Source organism: Oncorhynchus kisutch, linkage group LG2 (genome assembly GCF_002021735.2).
Source record: "Oncorhynchus kisutch isolate 150728-3 linkage group LG2, Okis_V2, whole genome shotgun sequence".
Classification (NCBI taxonomy): Eukaryota; Metazoa; Chordata; class Actinopteri; order Salmoniformes; family Salmonidae; genus Oncorhynchus; species Oncorhynchus kisutch.
In genome coordinates, this window is record NC_034175.2 from 1,419,989 (window position 1) to 1,444,632 (window position 24,644).

At 43.5% G+C, this 24,644-nt stretch overlaps 1 protein-coding gene across 1 annotated transcript; it reads left to right on the forward strand.

Annotated features, from left to right (window-relative positions):
• Positions 1–3,270: 3,270 nt before the first annotated feature.
• On the forward strand, positions 3,271–23,577 carry LOC109883207 (RUN domain-containing protein 3B-like). The gene is given in 12 exon segments (XM_031836913.1): positions 3,271–3,600; positions 13,061–13,176; positions 13,301–13,434; positions 13,850–13,935; positions 14,051–14,140; positions 14,232–14,312; positions 14,441–14,618; positions 14,937–15,094; positions 21,027–21,173; positions 21,387–21,464; positions 21,466–21,518; positions 21,605–23,577. Coding segments are annotated over 12 exon segments (1,362 nt in total). The 5' UTR covers positions 3,271–3,505; the 3' UTR covers positions 21,751–23,577.
• Positions 23,578–24,644: the final 1,067 nt, after the last annotated feature.

The following is a 24,644-nucleotide window of genomic DNA, read 5'->3' on the forward strand; positions in this document are numbered from 1 at the left end:
ATCTAGTTGGCTACCCCTGCAGTAGGGGCACCTCTCGTTTAGTTCGAAAATAGTTTAACCCCCGAGATGAGGCATCTTGTTTCCTCAGAGAGAAAAGTGACAACACAAAACACATCAAAACAGTTTTGATTGGTCTCTCAGTAGAGTTTTGATTGGTCTGTTTCAGTAGAGTTTTGATTGGTCTGTGTCTCAGTAGAGTTTTGATTGGTCTGTTTCAGTAGAGTTTTGATTGGTCTGTTTTCAGTAGAGTTTTGATTGGTCTGTTTCAGTAGAGTTTTGATTGGTCTGTGTCTCAGTAGAGTTTTGATTGGTCTGTTTCAGTAGAGTTTTGATTGGTCTGTTTCAGTAGTTTTGATTGGTTTGTCTCATTAGAGTTTTGATTGGTCTGTCTCATTAGAGTTTTGATCAGTCTGTCTCAGTAGAGTTGTTGTCTTGGGGTAGATAAGTAGTCTATTGCATTTCATCAGTAGCCCAAAAACACTTTTTTCAATATCCATGAATCCCCTTAAACCTGGGGTGTCAAACTCATTCCATGGAGGGCCTAGCATCTGCTGCCTTTTCCTTTCAATTAACACCTAGACAACCAGGTGAGGGGAATTATTTGCTAATTAGTGACTTTAATTCATCAATCAAGTACAAAGGAGTGAATACCCACAGACACTCAGCCTCCATGGAAGGAGTCTGACACATGTGCCTTAAACTCACCAAATGCCCCTGTGAATCTCCTCTGCTATAAACACCATACTGACTATTCCCACTGAGCGTGTGTCAGATCAGTGTCCAAGGCACTTCAGGAAAGGGGAGGAAGGATGCAGGTATTGGAACAGCTGCAGCTCACTCCATGGCCACTGGGGGTCCCCATCTACCTGAAAACTGACATTCCAATATATTTTTACACACCAGCTGGGGGTGGTTTTACTGGGTCAGCAATAGTGGTACAGCACCCTTCGGAGAAATTAGGGTTAAGTGCCTTCCTCAAGGGCAGAGAAACAGATTTCACCTTGTCAGCTCAGGTAGTTGAACCAGCAACCTTTTAGTTACTGGCCCACCACTCTAACCACTAGGCTACCTGCCACCGTATCATATCATATCATAACAGAGAACACAGTTCGAACACTTTCAATGTGGCCTGTGGCCTGATTAAATTAACATAAAAAACCTTGCTTTGCTTTCTGTTTATTGTTGCAGCACCATTTCAGCTAGTCAAATTACTATACATATAAATAGCTTATATTTGGCGAATAAAGATTATTCTCATTCTGAACATCATCAATATACAATGCTCAAAAAAATAAAGGGAACACTTAAACAACACAATGTTACTCCAAGTCAATCACACTTCTGTGAAATCAAACTGTCCACTTAGGAAGCAACACTGATTGACAATAAATTTCACATGCTGTTGTGCAAATGGAATAGACAACAGGTGGAAATTATAGGCAATTAGCAAGACACCCCCAATAAAGGAGTGGTTCTGCAGGTGGCTTCTCAGTTCCTATGCTTCCTGGCTGATGTTTTGGTCACTTTTGAATGCTGGCGGTGCTTTCACTCTAGTGGTAGCATGAGAAGGAGTCTACAACCCACAAAAGTGGCTCAGGTAGTGCAGCTCATCCAGGATGGCACATCAATGCAAGCTGTGGCAAGAAGGTTTGCTGTGTCTGTCAGCGTAGTGTCCAGAGCATGGAGGCGCTACCAGGAGACAGGCCAGTACATCAGGAGATGTGGAGGAGGCCGTAGGAGGGCAACAACCCAGCAGCAGGACCGCTACCTCCGCCTTTGTGCAAGGAGGAACAGGAGGAGCACTGCCAGAGTCCTGCAAAATGATCTCCAGCAGCTCACAAATGTGCATGTGTCTGCTCAAACAGTCAGAAACAGACTCCATGAGGGTGGTATGAGGGCCCGACGTCCACAGGTGGGGGTTGTGCTTACAGCCCAACACCGTGCAGGACGTTTGGCATTTGCCAGAGAACACCAAGATTGGCAAATTGCCACTGGCGCCCTGTGCTCTTCACAGATAAAAGCAGGTTCACACTGAGCACGTAACAGACGTGACAGAGTCTGGAGACGCCGTGGAGAACGTTCTGCTGCCTGCAACAGCCTCCAGCATGACCGGTTTGGTGGTGGGTCAGTCATGGTGTGGGGTGGCATTTCTTTGGGGGGCCACACAGCCCTCCATGTGCTCGCCAGAGGTAGCCTGACTGCCATTAGGTACCGAGATGAGATCCTCAGACCCCTTGTGAGACCATATGCTGGTGCGGTTGGCTCTGGGTTCCTCCTAATGCAAGACAATGCTAGACCTCATGTGAATGGAGTGTGTCAGCAGTTCCTACAAGAGGAAGGCATTGATGCTATGGACCGGCCCGCCCGTTCCCCAGACCTGAATCCAATTGAGCACATCTGGGACATCATGTCTCGCTCCATCCACCAACACCACGTTGCACCACAGACTTTCCAGGAGTTGGCGGATGCTTTAGTCCAGGTCTGGGAGGAGATCCCTCAGGAGACCATCCGCCACCTCATCAGGAGCATGCCCAGGCGTTGTAGGGAGGTCATACAGGCACGTGGAGGCTATGTACTACTTCAATATGTACTACTTCAATATGGAGATATCCTCAATGGCGTTGCCCATGCTGCCACAGACACTATAATGGCACTGATACAAAGATAAGTCCTGAATCTATCTCTATGATTATTCTTCAAGTGATTCTCCCAGCTGCCATTGACGTTGCTCCAGCTTCGGCCAGCCACTGTCCACAGTCTTGAAGTTGGAACTCCCACCAAGTTGACAACATTAAAATGGCCCTCAATGGCGCAGCCCATGTTGATATAACCTTTTGGCTACTAGTCCTCTTTCATTCTCTATGAAATAATAGGCAACTGGGCCTGTACAGGAAGTAGCCAAAACCTAAACGAACTCTCTTGTTTCAGCTAGCCTGGGTGCCAGTCTATTTCTACTCTCTTGCGAACTCTAAATGCCATAACTCCTTATTGAATTGGCATGCCAAGTGTTGGCTTAACAATGACAGCACTGGAGTTGACATGATCACAAACCAATCTGGTACCAGGGTATGTTTGGTGTGAAATATTTTCATTAAACCTTTTTAGATGGGTGCAGATGTAGGAGAGAATAAAGTACTTTTTTATACTATTGGGATGCACACATAGAAAGTCTCTTCGTCTCCCAAGACCATCGAGGTTACCATCGGTAGCCTAATTCGCTCTAAACAGGAATTTAAACCGCTCACACTTCCCAGCACTTGGTTTGGGCGTTTTAGCACAACCCCGTGACTGTTTCTCTCCCAAATTACTGGGTGATTTCTGTTCATCCACCTCCCTCTTGCCCTATACGTTGACTTTCAACAAACGAGCGAGCGTGCTGGAGTGACGCGGATAGAGCCCGCGGGCGGTGGCGTGCACTGTTGAACCCAACCTGCTGATTTAAAAGAAACAAGGACAGCAAATACTGGGCACCTAGACTGGGGAGATACGACTAACTGTGGCGAGGATGGCGTCACGTAGCCTGGGGCTGCATGTAGCTCGCAAACAGGACGCTGCCAGAAGCGGAGCTGTGGAGAGGAGGAATCTACTGACTGTCTGCAGGTAAAAGAATGCTCGGCTTGATTGTGTTAATTTACTAATTGGTAAGATGATAAATGACCGCATTCTCACGCGACTGGTGATTGTGTGTGGATGCTGTTGAAGACGGTAGGGTAATTGGTGATATAGGTTATATTTCTAAATAGCGCACATAACGGACCAGCCGTTGTCTTGCTTCAGTGGTATTGCGTTTACATTACAGTATTGATGGTGTTATATCGACATGAACTGTAGCCTATAACGCCGCACTAGTTCCGAGGGTTCTCCAATGGTCACACACACACACCCGCCGCCGCCACCTATGAGCCTTAATCATTTATGGAATCAGTTACCTTCATTAATTAGGTGCCCAACTCCAATACCGGTATTGTCTATAGATTTCACATGAACGAAGGTAATTCAGCACACAGCTATGAATTGGCACGGAACTGTGTGACGACTCAATTTATTAATCTGAAGTCTCATGCTCTACGAACAGTATAAATAATAATAGTTTGGTGGGTGCTTATATTTGTCCTATTTCACATGTATAAGTGTGTATTATACGAAAGTGTGTGTGTTTTAGATGTCGTTCTCTGTGGATAACATCATCATGCTGTTGAACGCCCTATCAAGTATAGCTCCATCAGACCCAGCCGTATGCCCCCTGTGGTTCTAGTGAAGAGAGAGATTTGGTAGACGAGATATATGCTACATACTCTCACTCAATCAGTAGCCACGTTAGCCCCTTTTTGCTGCTCCCACACATGACTACTGGTGCATCACCATTACAGATCACTGCTATCAGAAAGCAGGGAGTGGGCATTGTACTCGCATGTCCCCAGGGCTGCGGTTTATTTTCATGGCGAGGTGGTGTATCTCATCTCCAAGCCATGGTTGGTGACAGGTGAGGAAACCACAACCGAAGATTTATCAGGCTTTGTTTTCCCTTTCTGGAGTGGCTTTTCACAACCTGTGTCAGAGTTTTCTCCAGGAATGTCTATTTTCTAAAACATTTAATGTGCAGTTCTTGTGATATTATTTAGTTGGTTTGGTGAACTATGCTCACGTGGTGAGTAACCTTGCCTGATTCCCGAAGACTCATGTTAGCTCACTAAGCTAATGCCTAGGCTTTCTCAGTGAGCTAAATCGAGCGCTTGGGACTATAAGGTTCTACTTGCATTTTGTCCAGATTGAGTTATTGACAGCCTTGTACTGTTCTCTACGTATACAGTAGTCTAAATACTCCAATTCATGTTAAGTGGAACAGAATACAATATAAAAATCGCTGACACCTTTCAAACCAATGAGGGGTTGGAACTTTGAAGCCAATTATCTATAACCTTATTATAGTCCCAAGCTCTCAAACTCTTAGTTGATGTATGCAGAGCACTTGGGTTCAATATACGTTAGTTTATAGTGAGCAACTGCTCTAGTCTTAATAATCGCTTTGGGTCATCAGGACCGACTCTGCCTTAACCAATGATCTGAATAATGAAAATATAAATCCTGTGGCATGAGTTCAGATCCAATCAAACACTGCTGCAGAACATGAATAGATACAGTTTATTTGTTTCATTGACTTAATATGCAGACAAGGCTGTGAAGTTCCTGTGTCCTCATCACTAAGGAATTATCATGGTCCACAGACACCAATACAGTCGTGCATCACCACTTGGTGTGGCAACTGCTTGACGTCCAACCGGAAGGCGCTAGGTTAGTGCGTAAGGCCCAGTTCATCCCTGGGGCTGGGCTCCCTGCCCTCTAGACCCTCTATACCAGGCAGTGTCTGAGGAAGGCCTTAAAAATGGTCAGACTCCAGCCAACCAAGTCATAGACTCTTCTCTCTGCAAACGCATGGCAAGTGGTACCAACAGAACCCTGAACAGCTGCTAACTCTAAGCCATAAGACCAGTAAATAGTTGGTCTGGGTAGCTATTGGTAAACTATTTAACTTTCTGCATTGACCCTTTTTGCACTAACTATGCTGCTGCTACTTTATTTATCTTGTTGCCTAGTTAATTTATACCTACCTATGTCTACATATCGAACTCTATTACCTCGTACCCCTGGACATGGATTCAGTACTGCTACCCCGTGTACCCCAAGTTATCCTGACTCATTGTGGATTTATTCCACGTTATCTTTTTCAAATGTTTTTGTCTCTGCATTAAGGGCCCGTCAGTAAGCATTTCACTGTTAGTTTACACCTGTTTACAAAGCATGTGACAATTCTTTTGGAATGTCATCTACCATGCTCTGGGAACTGTCATTTCTAATCACTGATGGGGTGGGGGGAGATGTATAAGGACAACCGTAACCGTTTTAGGTCTGAACTTGTTGATCAGGATTCAGTGGTACACAGGGTAGACGGGCACTCATTTAAGTTCTCCTGAGACCTCTGAGCACCTGTGTCTACATGTCATCAGATCTATGTGTGCCTAAATGCCTTCTTAGAAGTGGAGGAGTAGGCCACTAAAAACATCTGATGCTTGTTGTGTTTTTTCTCTTTCTCTCTCCCTCTCCTCTCAATTCAATTCTAGGGGCTTTATTGGCATGGGAAACATATGTTTACATTGCTAAAGCAAGTAGATGATTAACAATACAAAAAGTAATATTAAACATTACTCACAGAAGTTCCAAAATAATAGACATTTCAAATGACATTGTCTATATATAGTGTTGTAACGATGTACAATAGGGAAAATACATATGGGTTCTATTTACAATGGTGTTTGTTCTTCACTGGTTGCCCTTTTTCTTTTGCAACAGTTCACACATCTTGCTGCTGTGATGTCACACTGTGATTTCACTAAGTAGGTATGGGAGTTTATCAAAATTGGGTTTGTTTTTTGAATTCTTGGTGGATCTGTGTAATCTGAGGGAAATATGCCTCTATGCTCATACATTTGGCAGGAGGTTAGGAAGAGAAGCTCAGTTTCCACCTCATTTTGTGGGCAGTGAGCACACAGCCTGTCTTCTCTTGAGAGCCAGGTCTGCCTTCGGTGGCCTTTCTCAATAGCAAGGCTATGCTCACTGAGTCTACATAGTCAAAGCTCAGCTTAAGTTTGGGTCAGCCACAGTGGTCAGGTATTCTGCCATTCTGTACTCTGTTTAGGGCCAAATAGCATTCTAGTTGCCTTTTTTGTTAACAGTGTCTAGATGGAATTGTTATTTGTGGTCCTGGCGACTGGACCTATTTTGGAACACTTATTTTTGTCTTACTGAGACTTACTGTCAGGGCCCAGGTCTGACAGAATCTGTGCAGAAGATCTAGGTGGTACTGTAAGCCCTCCTTGGTTGGTGAGCAGAAGCATCAGATCATCAGCAAACCGTAGACATTTGACTACATATTCTAGTAGGGTGAGGCTGCAGACTGTTCTTGTGCCCAATTCATTTATATTAATATACACTGCTCAAAAAAATAAAGGGAACACTAAAATAACACATCCTAGATCTGAATGAATGAAATGTTTATTAAATACTTTTTTCTTTACATAGTTGAATGTGCTGACAACAATCACACAATTATCAATGGAAATCAAATTGACCAACCTATGGAGGTCTGGATTTGGAGTCACACTCAAAATTAAAGTGGAAAACCACACATGATGTCCCAGATGTGCTCAATTTGATTCGGGTCTGGGGAACGGGCGGGCCAGTCCATAGCAGCAATGCCTTCCTCGTGCTCCTCCTGCTCCTCCTTGCACAAAGGCGGAGATAGCGGTCCTGCTGCTGGGTTGTTGCCCTCCTACGGCCTCCTCCACGTCTCCTGATGTACTGGCCTGTCTCCTGGTAGCGCCTCCATGCTCTGGACACTACGCTGACAGACACAGCAAACCTTCTTGCCACAGCTCGCATTGATGTGTCATCCTGGATGAGCTGCACTACCTGAGCCACTTTTGTGGGTTGTAGACTCAGTCTCATGCTACCACTAGAGTGAAAGCACCGCCAGCATTCAAAAGTGACCAAAACATCAGCCAGGAAGCATAGGAACTGGGAAGTGGTCTGTGGTCAACACCTGCAGAACCACTCCTTTATTGGGGGTGTCTTGCTAATTGCCTATAATTTCCACCTGTTGTCTATTCCATTTGCACAACAGCATGTGACATTTATTGTCAATCAGTGTTGCTTCCTAAGTGGACAGTTTGATTTCACAGAAGTGTGATTGACTTGGAATTACATTGTGTTGTTTAAGTGTTCCCTTTATTTTTTTGAGCAGTGTGTGTGTGTTATATATATCAGGTTGACCAATTATGATTTTTCAATGCCTTTATTTATTTTATTTATTTATATGACAATTACAACAATATTGAATGAACACTTATTTTAACTTGATGTAATACATCAATAAAATAAATGTAGCCTCAAGTAAATAATGAAACATGTTCAATTTGGTTTAAATAATGCAAAAGCAGAGTGTTAGAAGTAAAAGTGCAATAGGTGCCATGTAAGAAAGCTAATGTTTAAGTTCCTTGCTCAGAACATGAGAACATATGAAAGCTGGTGGTTCCTTTTAACATGAGTCTTCAATATTCCCAGGTAAGACGTTTTAGGTTGTAGTTATTATAGGACTATTTCCCTCTATACCATTTGTATTTCATTAACCTTTGACTATTGGATGTTCTTATAGGCACTTTAGTTTTGCCAGTGTAACAGTATAGCTTCCGTCCCTCTCCTCGCTCCTCCCTGGGCTCAAATCAGCAACACAGCGACAATTAGCGCATGCTAACTAGCTAGCCATTTCACTTCGGTTACACCAGCCTCATCTCGGGAGTTGATAGGCTTGAAGTCATAAACAGTGCAATGCTTGACGCACAACGAAGAGCTGCTGGCAAAAAACGCACAAGTGCTGTTTGAATGAATGTTTACATGCCTGCTTCTGCCTACCACCGCTCAGTCAGATACTTGTATGCTCAGTCAGATTATATGCAATGCAGGACACGCTAGATAATATCTAGTCATATCATCAACCATGTGTAGTTAACTAGTGATCATGATTGTTTTTTTATAAGAAGTTTAATGCTAGCTAGCAACTTACCTTGGCTTACTGCATTCTCGTAACATGCAGTCTCCTTGTGGAGTGCAACGAGAGCGGCAGGTCGTTATTGCGTTGGACTAGTTAACTGTAAGGTTGAAGATTGTCACCTTGTCAGCTCGGGGGAACCAATCTGTCGTTCTGCCCCTGAATAAGGCAGTTAACCCACTGTTCCTAGGCTGTCATTGAAAATAAGAATTTGTTCTTAACTGACTTGCCTAGTTAAATAAAGGTATAAAAGAAAATCGGTGCCCAAAAATACCGATTTCCGATTGTTATGAACTTGAATTCGGCCCTAATTTTAAATGCACTATGTTGACTAATTAATTAATTAATTAATTAAACAGCTTGGAAAATTCCAGAAAATCATGTCATGGCTTTAGAAACGTATGATAGACTTCAATTATGGCAATTAGCCAATTGGAGGTGTACCTGTGGATGTATTTCAAGGCCTACCTTCAAACTCAGTGTATCTTTGCTTGACGACATGAGGAAATCAGCCAAGGCCTCAGAAAAATAATTGTAGACTTCCACAAGTCTGGTTCATCCTTGGGAGCAATTTCCAAATGCCTGGAGGAACCACGTGTACTATTGTTTGTACAGATGAACAAGTATAAACGCCATGGGACCACGCAGCCGTTGTACCGCTCATGATGGAGACGTGTTATGTCTTCTAGAGATAAATGTACTTTGGTGCGAAAAGTGCAAATCAATCCCAGAACAACAACAAATTACCTTGTGAAGCTGCTGGAGGAAGCAGGTACAAAAGTATCTACAGTGGGCTCTACAATTACTGGCACCCCTGACTGGCAATGCACAAACGATACTTAAAAAAATATCGACAATATAATTATAGAGAAACTCAAAATACCAACATGTGAGAAGTACTGCACTTTATTAATGTTTCAATGGAACCAACCAAAATCATACAATTATTTAATACAAAATCAATTTAACCAAAATCAAGGTTTCATAATTATTGGCACTCATTTAGTACTTAGTGCAACCACCTCTGGCAAGGATAACAGCATGGAGTCTTTTCCTGTAATGTTTGACAAGGTTAAGGAACATATTTGGAGGGATTTTGGACCATTCCTCTATGCCGATTCTTCATATTTTGGGGTTTGCACTTATCAACTGCTCTCTTCCACTCAGCCCACAGGTTTTCGATTGGATTGAGGTCCGGCCATGAGATGGCCATGGCAGAACATTGATTTTGTTGTCACAGAACCATTTCTGTGTGGATCTTGAGGTATGTTTCGGGTCATTGTCTTGTTGGAAAGTCCACCTACGGCCCAACCTTCTGGCAGAGGCAACCAGATTGCCAGCCAAAATTGCCAGATACTTCGTGGAATTCATCATGCCATCAATCTTAACCAGTGCCCCTAGACCTCTGGAATTAAAACCGCCCCAAAACATCACTGACCCCCTTCCATATTTCACCGTGGGTATGAGCTGCCTCTCCTTGTATGCATCTCTGTTTCATCGTGGGTATGAGGTGCCTCTCCTTGTATGCATCTCTGTTTCATCATGGGTATGAGGTACCTCTCCTTGTATGCATCTCTGTTTCACCGTGGGTATGAGGTGCCTCTCCTTGTATGCATCTCTGTTTCGACGTCAAACATGCCGATGCTGTATCTGACAAACGTTCCATTTTGGTCTCCTCTGACCAGAGCACCTTCTTCCAGTCATAATTTAAATGACGTTTGGCAAACTCCAAGTGCTTGCGTCTGTGTCTTGGGGTCATTAAGGGCTTTCTTCTGGTAACTCTTCCAAAGAGCCTGTGGTTGTGGAGGTGGCTTCTGATGGTGCTTTTTGAAACCTGGTGACCCCAAGACATCACCAAGGCCTGCAATTCTTTCACAGTGAATCTTGGGGATTTTATTGCTTCTTTTATCATCCTCAAATGCATTTGAGTCCTCGACCTGTGAGCTTTTCAACTGTGCCATATCTTTTGAATTTAAGAATTGCCCTGACAGTGCTCAGTGGTATATTCAATAGTTTGTGGATCTTGTAGCCATTACCAGATGCATGAAGGTCTACAACCATTTGTCTCTTTTGAACTGCCAGTTCTTTTGTCTTCGTGGTGTTGGATGACAGCGGGATATTGCATGTGTTACCTCATTTTTATACCCTAGGGAAACAGGAAGTGATGCAATGGCTCAATATAGTTCCTTAAGACTTAGATAAACTTAAATAAGTGGAATTTAATTTGGTTAAATTTTTTGTAGATGTTATTTACAATCTTTAAGGGTGCCATTAATTGTGAAACCTTGATTTGGAGGACATTGATTTTCATTAAATCAATAAATTATTTTGGTTCCATTGAAACTTTTAATAAAGTACAGTATTTCTCACATGTTGGTATTTTGAGTATCTTTAATTATATTGTTTCTATTTGTTTAAGAATTGTTGGTGCATTGCCAGTCAGGGGTGCCAGTCATTTTGGAGCCCACTGTATATCCACAGTAAAACGAGACCTATATCGATACAACCTGAAATGCCGCTCAGCAAGGAAGAAGCCACTGCTTCCAAACTGCCATTAAAAAAAGCCAGACTACAGTTTGCAACTGCACATGGGGATGTACTTTTTGGAGAAATGTCCTCTGGTCTGACTGTTTGGCCATCATGACCATCGTTATGTTTGGAGGTTAAAGGGGAGGCTTGCAAGCCGACGAACACTGTCCCAACTGAAGCACGGGGGCAGCTTCATGTTGTGGGGGTGCTTTGCTGCATGAGGGACTTGTGCACTTAACAAAATAGATGGCATCATGAGGCAGGAAGACTCTGGATATATTGAAGCAACATCTCAAGACATCAGTCAGGAAGTTAAAGCTTGGTCACAAATGGGTCTTCCAAATGGACAATGACCCCAAGCATACTTCCAAAGATGTGGCAAAATTGCTTCAGGACAACAAAGTCAAGGTATTGGAGTGGAAAACAAAGCCCTGACCTCAATCCTATGGAAAATTTGTGGGCAGAACTGAAAAAGCGTGTGCGAGTAAGGAGGCCCACAAACCTGACTCAGTTACACCAGCTCTGTCAGGAGGAATGGGCCAAATTTCACCCAACGTATTGTGGGAAGCTTGTGGAGGACTACCCAAAACGTTTGACCCAAGTTAAATAATTTAAAGGCAATGCTACCAAATACTAATTGGGTGCATGTAAACTTCTGACCCAACTGGGAATGTGATGAAATAAATCATTCTCTACTATTATTCTGACATTTCACATTTTTAAAATAAAGTGATGATCATAAGTCAGGGAATTTTTACTCTGATTAAATGTCAGGAATTGTGAAAACGAGTTTATATGTATTTGGCTAAGGTGTATGTAAACTTCCAACTTCAACTGTATATATCTGTGAGACTCCGTTAAGGTCAGTGATAAAGTAGTCTAGGGATAAGCTATAGGTGTACCTACCGTAGGAGTCCCCTTGAAGCCTACCATTGACTATGTACATACCATACCCAGCGTGCAACAAAGCTGCAGGAATTGTGACCTGTTTTTGTTGTGGGGGAGGGAATTATATATTTTATTTAACTAAGCAAGTCAGTTAAGAACAAATTCTTATTTACAATGATGGCCAAACTCTGATGACGCTGGACCTAGTTGTGTGCTGCCCAATCACGGCTCCAAACCAGGTACTGCACTGACATGCAGTGTCTTAGACCGCTGCGCCACTCGGGAATGCTGTCACCTCCAGGTAGGTGTTTGTCCCCCTGTGTGCTGAGGTGTCCGGTTCTGGCATTTAGGTCGCCACAGACTAGTACATGTCCCTATCCCTGGAAATGATAGCTTCGACATCCCGCAGGGGGGAATCTGTCTTCATTAAAGTATGGGGATTGGATTCTAGTGGGGGAATTTGGTATGTCTCCCTCTTCCTGTGTATGTAATGGAAAAAACTGAAACCTTAAAGCTTCCTCTAAACAGGACAGGCCAGTCACCCCACTGCCACTTAACCTGCTACTGTGTGTCTGCAGTACAAGCCCCACAGCACAGAGATGACTGTTGCATCTCTGTCTGACCAACATGGAAATGAGGCCATTTAAGACTACTGCGATGCATCCCTGTATTCCAGAATCAACACAGTCATTTCCTGTGTTTGCTTCATTCCATTAAATCTCCTCTGTGCTTAATAACCTAGACACTAGTTAGTCTCTCTGGTCAGGAGCCCTATCATTGTTGTCATGCCCCACAATCTGACCTCCGTGCAATCTACCTATATGCTTATGACAGTGATTTAAAAAGAATAATAATAATTTTTGTATATTGTCAACGCTCCACTGATACAGTGTGCAGTAGAGATTGGGTTTCCTAAAGCCTATAAATCATCTGTTCAGTCAGATGATCTCCTCTCCCTAGAGTCACATTTAACAGCATGTCAGAAAAGCGCTGATCCGGTTGGAACCCAGTGCAGACTCCGTTAACTGTGTGTGTGTGCAGGTTTTCAGTGAAGACGTTGCTTGACCGCTCCTGTTTAGACACGATAGACGACTCCTCTCCAGAGTTCACCAACTTCGTCTCCATCCTGGAACAGATCCTCAGTCACAGACTCAAAGGTAGAGTAACACACCATCACATGCTAAAAGCCCTTCCCATCTGGACCACTGCAGGGTTGCTGGGTATAGGAGTCAATATGCCACCTATAAATGTAGCTCTCTCGCTCTCTCTCCCTCCTCCCAGGTCAGACTACGTGGTTTGGTTATGAGACTCATCGTAGTTTCTGGGATTATGTGAAAGCAGCCTGCAGTAAAGTCTCTCCCAGCTGCATCCACAGCATTGAGAGCATGGAGAATGTCCGCTCCTCCAGAGCTAAGGTGTGTGTGTGTGTGTGTGTGTGTGTGTGTCTGCACGAGAGAGGTTGCTGGTTACCCTGGAAAGCCATGAGCCATGGACCTTAATGATAACATCAATATTCCCACAGATCTAAAACACACACACAACTCTCTCAGCCTTTTCTACTGGATGAAATTACACACAGAACAAAAGACTGCTTTGTTCAGAAGCTTTAAACAATGAATACTGTAGTGTTGTCCAAGAGAACGCCACAGCTCCGGCACACACGTACGCACCCATGCATGCACACTTGCGTGCAGGTGCACAAACTCAATCAGCTGACTGAGGCTAAGTGGGAAGGGCAGCATGTATTTGTATTATAATGATGTCTGTTTTAAAGAGCTACTATGCAGGTCTGATGTATAATGGAAACTTAAGAACTGTGTGTGTCCACAGGGTCGGGCGTGGATCAGGCTGGTGCTGATGGAGAAGAGGCTGTCTGAGTACATCTCCTCCGCCCTGAGGGACTTCAAAACCACCAGGTCTTTCTCTCTGGCACACACACACACAATGGCAATACAAAACACCAGACTGAGTTGAGTGTTGGTTTTAGGTGTTCTGAGGATGGAGCTAGTGTGTGTTTTCTATGTTGTGTAGGAGATGGTATGAGGATGGGGCCATCATGCTAGGTGAGGAGGCGGGGCTGCTAGCAGATACACTCATCGGTCTCAACACCATTGACTTCAGGTACTCTTATATTATTTATAGTGTTGCTGAGTCAGAGCTCAGGTTATACAGTAAAGGTCTCAATTAAAGTGTGTTTTCCTCTGGTGGTTAGCTTCTGTCTGAAAGGGGAAGGGCTGAATGGAAGCTGCCCAGCGGTGATTGACTATACGCCTTATCTGAAGTCGATTCAGAGGTATGTGGGATTCAATCTTTTAGTCCTTTACCTGCTATTATGTACCCTTCCCCCTGTATGTGCCCTACAAGTTGAACTCCTACCCCCTCTGTAGTACCCTCTGAAGTGTACCCTTTCCCCCTGTGTAGAGAGAACAGCATCAGTAGTGATGAGGAGTTGAGGACCCTGGGGAGCAGCGGCAGCGAGAACACCACCCCTGAAAAGATGGCCGCCAGCACTGCGGAGGCCATCTTAACCGAGCAGAGCAGCTGGGTCTGCAGGTGTAAACTACTCGAGCAGAAATACCGCATGGCACTGGAACAGAAGGTAACGTCTCAGTATGTGTATTGTGTGTGCTGCAGAACACTGTATTGCACTATAGAATGCAGGTATATTTGTGCATGAGACACTGAGACTGTGAGGTGTCTGTGGAATAATTGGAAAGTTAGAAATCAATGTCAGGCTAACTGGCAGTGCTCTGTTGAGGAAATGGAAATGCGCACACAGCTTGATATCATTCATTCCATCCTCACCAGAGTACAAATCTATAGTGCCTCCTTTACCAAAACAAAAATCTTCCCTTGTTTATCTGTTTTGCTACTGCAAAAAATGTAATGCAACAACTCACGTGTGTGTGTGCGCTAGTGTTATCTGGAAGAGATGGTTCGTCTGAGAGAGGCCCAGCTGTCTCAAGTGATTCCTCAGAACAAAGCTCTTCAGCAGAGACTAACAGACACACACCTCTCACACACACTGGAGAAGGAACAACTAGAATACATCGTACTGGAGCTCCAGGACCAACTGTGAGTTTTTGTATCTGTGAGTGGGTGGAATGACCAGCTGTGAGTGTGACATTTTAACCACAGCGAGAGGGCCAGGGATGCAGGAGTAGTGCACACAGCTATGTCTTACTATACTTGTGAGGACTTCTTGGGGACCAACAACCTTAACTCCTAAACCTAACCCTAATTCTAACCTTAACCCTAAACCTAACCCTTAAGACTAAAATAGTTATTTTCACAAGTGAGGACCTGCAAAATGTCCCCACTTTTCTGAGGACTTATACTTACAGGTATAGTAAAGTGTGTGTGTGTGTGACACAAGGTTGTTATTTGAAGTTCAGTTTTCTGATCCACTTGTCTTTTTAATTTAGTTTATTTTATGAAGATAAATATATATTTTTGTTTTAGTGTTAGGGGCAGACTGCCACTATGGACCAGTAATACATAAGGTGATGGGTCAGGTCATAGGTTAACCTCTGTGATCGGTGTGTATAATGCCATGTTAATACCATGTTATTGTTTGAGGAGAGTGCCCAATTATGAACTTGAAAATGTATTAATAAACCAAATAGGCACGTTTGGGCAGTCTTGAACAGTGCAATGGTTCATTGGAACTGTCTAAAACTTTGCACATGCACTGCTGCCTAGTGGCCAAAATCTAAGTTGCGCCTGGGCTGGAATAATACATTATGGTCTTTCTCTTGCATTTCAGAGATGGTTTTTAAAAAAAGCGCATGTTTTTTTTTTCTTTATCTTTTACCAGATGTGTGTTATTCTCCTACATTATTTCCACAAACTTCAAAGTGTTTCCTTTCAAATGGTTTCAAGAATATGCATATCCTTGCTACAGGCAGATTTGGGTATGTCATTTTTAGGTGAAAATTGATCTGATCCTTATGATGTTTTTAAGTTTGGTTTAAAAGTAGACTCGGTAAGATGACGTAGATGCACCGTGTACACAGTAGTGTGTCAATTTCCACAACTGGTCATTGGAGCGTGAGGCTTAACTTAACCTCTGTTTTTGTCCCGTAGCTACCATGTTGCATCGTGCAAATCTCAATGGCCGTGTTAGTGGATCACTTTTGTCAAGCCTTTCAAAATGTGTTGCATTGTGGGAGAAAAATGGTCTGACTTGCACCTACATGTCAACTGCTTGAAAGTTACAAAAATGTGATCAAAGGTTATTATTGACTGCAAGTTTCTGCTCTTCACCAACTTAATTCTGCAGCCATCTCCTGTATTGTGGGAAGATCTATTGCCAACCAATCATCAGGGTGGTTTTGTTTGACCCACGCGAACGTGACCAAATCAAATCAAATTTATTTATATAGCCCTTCGTACATCAGCTGATATCTCAAAGTGCTGTACAGAAACCCAGCCTAAAACCCCAAACAGCAAGCAATGCAGGTGGAGAAGCACGGTGGCTAGGAAAAACTCCCTAGAAAGGCCAATACCTAGGAAGAAACCTAGAGAGGAACCAGGCTATGTGGGGTGGCCAGTCCTCTTCTGGCTGTGCCGGGTGGAGGTTATAACAGAACATGGTCAAGATGTTCAATGTTCATAAATGACCAGCATGGTCGAATAATAATAAGGCAGAACAGTTGAAACTAGAGCAGCAGCACAGTCAGGTGGAAGTTGAAACTGGAGCAGCAGCATGGCCAGGTAGACTGGGGACAGCAAGGAGTCATCATGTCAGGTAGTCCTGGGGCATGGTCCTAGGGCTCAGGTCAGTTGAAACTGGAACAGCAGCATGGCCAGGTGGACTGGGGACAGCAAGGAGTCATCATGTCAGGTAGTCCTGGGGCATGGTCCTAGGGCTCAGGTCCTCCGAGAGAGAGAAAGAAAGAGAGAAGGAGAGAATTAGAGAACGCACACTTAGATTCACACAGGACACCGAATAGGACAGGAGAAGTACTCCAGATATAACAAACTGACCCCAGCCCCCCGACACATAAACTACTGCAGCATAAATACTGGAGGCTGAGACAGGAGGGGTCAGGAGACACTGTGGCCCCATCCGAGGACACCCCCGGACAGGGCCAAACAGGAAGGATATAACCCCACCCACTTTGCCAAAGCACAGCCCCCACACCACTAGAGGGATATCTTCAACCACCAACTTACCATCCTGAGACAAGGCTGAGTATAGCCCACAAAGATCTCCGCCACGGCACAACCCAAGGGGGGGGGGGCGCCAACCCAGACAGGATGACCACAACAGTGAATCAACCCACTCAGGTGACGCACCCCCTCCAGGGACAGCATGAGAGAGCCCCAGCAAGCCAGTGACTCAGCCCCTGTAATAGGGTTAGAGGCAGAGAATCCCAGTGGAAAGAGGGGAACCGGCCAGGCAGAGACAGCAAGGGCGGTTCGTTGCTCCAGAGCCTTTCCGTTCACCTTCCCACTCCTGGGCCAGACTACACTCAATCATATGACCCACTGAAGAGATGAGTCTTCAGTAAAGACTTAAAGGTTGAGACCGAGTTTGCGTCTCTGACATGGGTAGGCAGACCGTTCCATAAAAATGGAGCTCTATAGGAGAAAGCCCTGCCTCCCAGCTGTTTGCTTAGAAATTCTAGGGACAATTAGGAGGCCTGCGTCTTGTGACCGTAGCGTACGTATAGGTATGTACGGCAGGACCAAATCAGAGAGATAGGTAGGAGCAAGCCCATGTAATGCTTTGTAGGTTAGCAGTAAAACCTTGAAATCAGCCCTTGCTTTGACAGGAAGCCAGTGTAGAGAGGCTAGCACTGGAGTAATATGATCAAATTTTTTGGTTCTAGTCAGGATTCTAGCAGCCGTATTTAGCACTAACTGAAGTTTATTTAGTGCTTTATCCGGGTAGCTGGAAAATGGAGCATTGCAGTAGTCTAACCTAGAAGTGACAAAAGCATGGATTAATTTTTCTGCATCATTTTTGGACAGAAAGTTTCTGATTTTTGCAATGTTACGTAGATGGAAAAAAGCTGTCCTCGAAATGGTCTTGATATGTTCTTCAAAAGAGAGATCAGGGTCCAGAGTAACGCCGAGGTCCTTCACAGTTTTATTTGAGACGACTGTACAACCATTAAGATTAATTGTCAGATTCAACAGAAGATCTCTTTGTTTCTTGGGACCTAGAACAAGCATCTCTGTTTTGTCCGAGTTTAATAGTAGAAAGTTTGCAGCCATCCACTTCCTTATGTCTGAAACACATGCTTCTAGCGAGGGCAATTTTGGGGCTTCACCATGTTTCATTGAAATGTACAGCTGTGTGTCATCCGCATAGCAGTGAAAGTTTACATTATGTTTTCGAATAACATCCCCAAGAGGTAAAATATATAGTGAAAACAATAGTGGTCCTAAAACGGAACCTTGAGGAACACCGAAATTTACAGTTGATTTGTCAGAGGACAAACCATTCACAGAGACAAACTGATATCTTTCCGACAGATAAGATCTAAACCAGGCCAGAACATGTCCGTGTAGACCAATTTGGGTTTCCAATCTCTCCAAAAGAATGTGGTGATCGATGGTATCAAAAGCAGCACTAAGGTCTAGGAGCACGAGGACAGATGCAGAGCCTCGGTCCGATGCCATTAAAATGTCATTTACCACCTTCACAAGTGCCGTCTCAGTGCTATGATGGGGTCTAAAACCAGACTGAAGCATTTCGTATACATTGTTTGTCTTCAGGAAGGCAGTGAGTTGCTGCGCAACAGCCTTCTCTAAAATTTTTGAGAGGAATGGAAGATTCGATATAGGCCGATAGTTTTTTATATTTTCTGGGTCAAGGTTTGGCTTTTTCAAGAGAGGCTTTATTACTGCCACTTTTAGTGAGTTTGGTACACATCCAGTGGATAGAGAGCCGTTTATTATGTTCAACATAGGAGGGCCAAGCACAGGAAGCAGCTCTTTCAGTAGTTTAGTTGGAATAGGGTCCAGTATGCAGCTTGAAGGTTTAGAGGCCATGATTATTTTCATCATTGTGTCAAGAGATATAGTACTAAAACACTTGAGCGTCTCTCTTGATCCTAGGTCCTGGCAGAGTTGTGCAGACTCAGGACAACTGAGGTTTGGAGGAATACGCAGGTTTAAAGAGGAGTCCGTAATTTGCTTTCTAATAATCATAATCTTTTCCTCAAAGAAGTTCATGAATTTATCACTGCTAAAGTGAAAGTCATCCTCTCTTGGGGAATGCTGCTTTTTAGTTAGCTTTGCGACAGTATTAAAAAGGAATTTCGGATTGTTCTTATTTTCCTCAATTAAGTTAGAAAAATAGGATGATCGAGCAGCAGTAAGGGCTCTACGGTACTGCACGGTACCGTCCTTCCAAGCTAGTCGGAAGACTTCCAGTTTGGTGTGGCGCCATTTCCGTTCCAATTTTCTGGAAGCTTGCTTCAGAGCTCGGGTATTTTCTGTGTACCAGGGAGCTAGTTTCTTATGAGAAATTTTTTTTGTTTTTAGGGGTGCAACTGCATCTAGGGTATTGCGCAAGGTTAGATTGAGATCCTCAGTTAGGTGGTTAACTGATTTTTGTCCTCTGGCGTCCTTGGGTAGGCAGAGGGAGTCTAGAAGGGCATCAAGGAATCTTTGTGTTGTCTGTGAATTTATAGCACGACTTTTGATGTTCCTTGGTTGGGGTCTAAGCAGATTATTTGTTGCAATTGCAAACGTAATAAAATGGTGGTCCGATAGTCCAGGATTATGAGGAAAAACATTAAGATCCACCACATTTATTCCATGGGACAAAACTAGGTCCAGCGTATGACTGTGACAGTGAGTGGGTCCAGAGACATGTTGGACAAAACCCACTGAGTCGATGATGGCTCTGAAAGCCTTTTGGAGTGGGTCTGTGGACTTTTCCATGTGAATATTAAAGTCACCAAAGATTAGAATATTATCTGCTATGACTACAAGGTCCGATAGGAATTCAGGGAACTCGGTGAGAAACGCTGTATATGGCCTAGGAGGCCTGTAAACAGTAGCTATAAAAAGTGATTGAGTAGGCTGCATAGATTTCATGACTAGAAGCTCAAAAGACGAAAATGTCATTTTTTTTTTTTGTGTAAATTGAAATTTGCTATCGTAAATGTTAGCAACACCTCCGCCTTTGCGGGATGCACGGGGGATATGGTCACTAGTGTAGCCAGGAGGTGAGGCCTCATTTAAAACAGTAAATTCATCAGGCTTAAGCCATGTTTCAGTCAGGCCAATCACATCAAGATTATGATCAGTGATTAGTTCATTGACTATAATTGCCTTTGAAGTAAGGGATCTAACATTAAGTAGCCCTATTTTGAGATGTGAGGTATCATGATCTCTTTCAGTAATGACAGGAATGGAGGTGGTCTTTATCCTAGTGAGATTGCTAAGGCGAACACCGCCATGTTTAGTTTTGCCCAACCTAGGTCGAGGCACAGACACGGTCTCAATGGTGATAGCTGAGCTGACTACACTGACTGTGCTAATGGCAGACTCCACTATGCTGGCAGGCTGGCTAACAGCCTGCTGCCTGGCCTGCACCCTATTTCATTGTGGAGCTAGAGGAGTTAGAGCCCTGTCTATGTTGGTAGATAAAGACATGACTGAAACAGGAACCATGTAGATAAATGTGCTCTCTCTCACTAATTGATAGTATAATAGTGTACATTGTACAATGATTTCAGTCTGTGTGATATGGGGAATAGATGTTTATTTAGACATAAAGAAAACATTTTATAAACAACACTGCCATGTTGATCTGAGCCTTGCTGTTGGAAAACCACATGACTTTGGGCTGTCGCAGATGCATCTCCCAGATGCAACAATCAGTCAGGGGTATGGATTTACAGACACAACATAGGGAGGAGAGATTACAGAGAGACTGGGGTACGTAGCATATTTTGGGACCGAATGTTCCAGGAACACAATAGGAGTAGCTAGTGTCTTGACAGTATAGGTTTGTGTACGTGTATATTTCATCCTGCTGAAGGATTGTGCTGAAGAACCATGACTTGAGGTCCAGACAAGAACTGACTGCACATCTGACCAATCAGTGGCCTTCACCCAGTGCCATGGATACCAATGCTGTTGTCCTGGATACCATGCTGTACAGGAATAGGGTGGGGCAGTGGGAGGAGTATGTAAACGGGGATAAATTCCTATTCCACAACTTCCTCACTTACACGCCATAGTATGGTTTTATACGGTCCACCCAAATGTGGTGACAGCTTATTTATATATATATATATATATATATATTGTACCTGTGAGAAGTTCTGTGAAAAAAAAGAATTTTAACATTCCAAATGGTTATTCCAATGTAGCCATCACACTACTTAGATGCATCCAGAGAGTCCACTCTAATGTCTCTGTGTTCTACAGGAAGAATTTCCAGTCTAGAGCAGCTGTCCCAGACCTCTCTGGAGCCCTCACACACTCAACCTGGACACTAGACCAGCCAGCTCACACTGGCACCACCATGGTGTGTGTGCATTTCTGTGCTCTCCCCCACTACCAATAAATAATAGTAATTTTCTGCATGTGTTAACCCCCTCTTCTGCTCCCCAGGGAAGTAGGACACCCCCTCTCTGATAGGTCTGTGTGGGTCTCTGCAGTCAGTAGCCAGCAATAAGTCCCTGGCCAGCCAGAAGTCCAGTGAGTGTCTAGCCAGCCCCACCACAGAGATGACCAGTCCTGACCTCACCCCGTCCTAGAACCATAGACCAAGAGACCCAGCACATGGTTTGGAGAAAGAGAGCCAGATTTGGATCCTGGAATTGGAACTCAGCCTTTTTGAATAACATTCCACCCCATCCCCTCCTAAACCCAGAGATCTAACTTCGTCCCCAGGCTCAATTGATGGATTTACCAGGGATGCAACACAGGTCGTAGAATCATACAACTGTGCATAGAGATGTATTTATTGGGATTTCTATGACTAAATCACATGGAATCTGGATTCAGGAACTCAGAGTTTTAAAGAAATATTGAAGGAACTCATAGCTCAAAACATGGGAGCCGCAGTCAATCATTTGGAATTTACAACTCTGACTGACCCTGGAACCAGCGCTTCAGTAGTCAGTCCTTCAATGTAAGCGCAGAGCCGTTGGAAAAACCAGGACTGTATTGACCAGGACCGACCTCACGTTTATTTATTAGTTTGTTGTATATCTGCACTGATGGGGAAAACAACTGCATAGTTGAAAGCCAGTTCCGGGTAGGTATACTGTTGTCACCTATCTTATGTGTTCAGATCACTGCAGACCAAGGAGAACGCCACTTGACACTATTGGGATGCAGACCTTTTTTTTCGTCACTTAAAGGACTCCTCATGATGTAAACATGCTCAGCATCCCAGAGATTGACAACTTGAGGAATTGCTTTCTTTAGGATTTATTTGGGGATGGGTAAGGAGTGTTAGGGTTTGTTGTTTCTCAAGTGTTAAAGCCTGTAGACTAGTGGTTCTGTTCATGCCTCTTCAACTTGCAGGTGTTTTCCTGTTACCCTGGCAACTTAAGTGAGCTCTACTATAGATGGCCATGGTGGGTCTGTCTCAGTGGCCAAAGAACGGACATTTAGGTATTGTATTCCTGCCAGAGGACTGGACTATCCTCATTATTTAAGTCTTTAGTGTAATCATGCTTCCATGTTGGAAGGGCCTTGAAATATCTAGAGGAGAACAGTGTTGCTTTTGTGTCTTCTGTTTCTACGGTCAATCATCTGGTACCTGACTTGTAGCCATAATCATATTATTGATGGCATTGAATGTATCTCATAAAGTTGCACACTCCATATATAAACTCCCAGTAATTTATTGGGTATTTACCAACGTTTCGGCCTTCTTCAGGCACAGTGATGGCGACACATTGGTAAATACCCAATAAATTACTGTGAGTTTATATATGGAGTGTGCGACTTTATTTTAGTTTATTTGCCATTAGTCAGCACCTCCACACAAACACATTTTTCTGGGTGTGCGCCAGCAAAAAAATTCAATTGATTTTTAAATTGAATGTATCTCATCCACAAAATTCGTTTTGGATTTAACCACACAGTATTATGTTATATCTTTGTGTCATAAAGGGTTTGTGTTCTCAGGAAATGTTTCCTGTCCAACAGGGTTAGGTTGAACATGATAGTCTGTATTGGGGTTGCATGTTCTGTCTGACTGCGTTGAGATTTATTTTGATCAGAGGCATGTAGGGAAAGTGTTCAGGGTGTGTTCTGTGTCTGTCTCTCTCTCACACACACACACACACACACACACACTTAATTGTATTGCGATATTGCACATTGATTTATTACTTTGATTCATTTTCTCCTGCTATTTTGAATAAACATACTGTACTAAACAATATATTTGGTCTTTAAAAAAAATTGTATTCTGTACCAATGTGTATGTTTAGTACAGTATGTTCATTCCCCATGTATACACAGATCTCCATGTTTTACCCCTACCATGCCCCTAGTGTTAGAGCAGGATAAAACGGTTAACCCAGCAGGCCCCGGTCCAAAATAAAGTCCCTGACCGTAACATTAAACTGGTGTTTAATGACCTGTTCTGTCACCACAGGGCTCAAATTAAGCACAGTAAATCACAACTTACTCCAGCAGCTACTGAGGAGTAGGAGGAAGCTCCAGCCCAGCAACACAGATATTTAAATCCCTGCTCACTAAACAAGACTGATACAAACAGCTGAGAACTAGACTAATATTTTATTTTTTAGAAAATGGCTTAGTTCCCCCCCCCCCTCTCACATATCAGTTTACATGGCAATGCACATTTTACTGGCTTCACACACACAGATCTCCCAGATCTATGTGTATATGTTCTGTAAGATAGTTTGAGTCCTGTGTCTTCTAACTACAACTGCAAAATTATTCATCAACACTGTGGTAAGAAAACTCACCCTGGTTTAGTCAGCAGCTTTCACATTGAAAGTAACTTCCAAATGCCATTAGGGAGTGAGAAAATGGCCTCCCAGGCGTCTGTCCCAGAGAAGGCTCTCTCCTGTCCTGTGCGCTCTGAAACCATGAAGGAACCTGTTCTCCTGTCCTGTGTGCTCAGAAAACCCTAAAGGAACCTGTCCTGTGGCCATAGCTGCTGTCTAGCCTGTCTGGAGTAATACTGGAAACAGATGGAATCATGGGAATGTCCAGTGTGCAGCATAAAATGCTATAAGGATTCGATTAATCTTGCTCTGAAGAACCTGTGTATGCCGGGTGAGTTTCAGTTAAAAAACAGGTCTACACAGCAAGCTACTCGCACTGTTCTGTCTGGAGCATGAAGAGCCTATCTGTTCGGTGTAGGTGTGAGGGTTCAAGTAAACACATGAATGTATCCCAGTAGATGAGGCTGCTCTGGATCGCAAGGCACGATACAAAGGCCTAGTTCTGTTTAGATTGATCAGAATGTGATGTTCTCATAAATCCATCCAATTTTGTGTGCAATCATTAAAATCACATGTAAATGCACATCTCTCCAGCAGCTGGAGGGATTTAAAGAAGTTAAGCTCTGCTGTTTCTTCAAAGCTTTAAGTAATGTTACACTTTCATATGCATATTGTATCCGAATGATTTTTTTATTTATTTTTTGCATTTGGCTTGA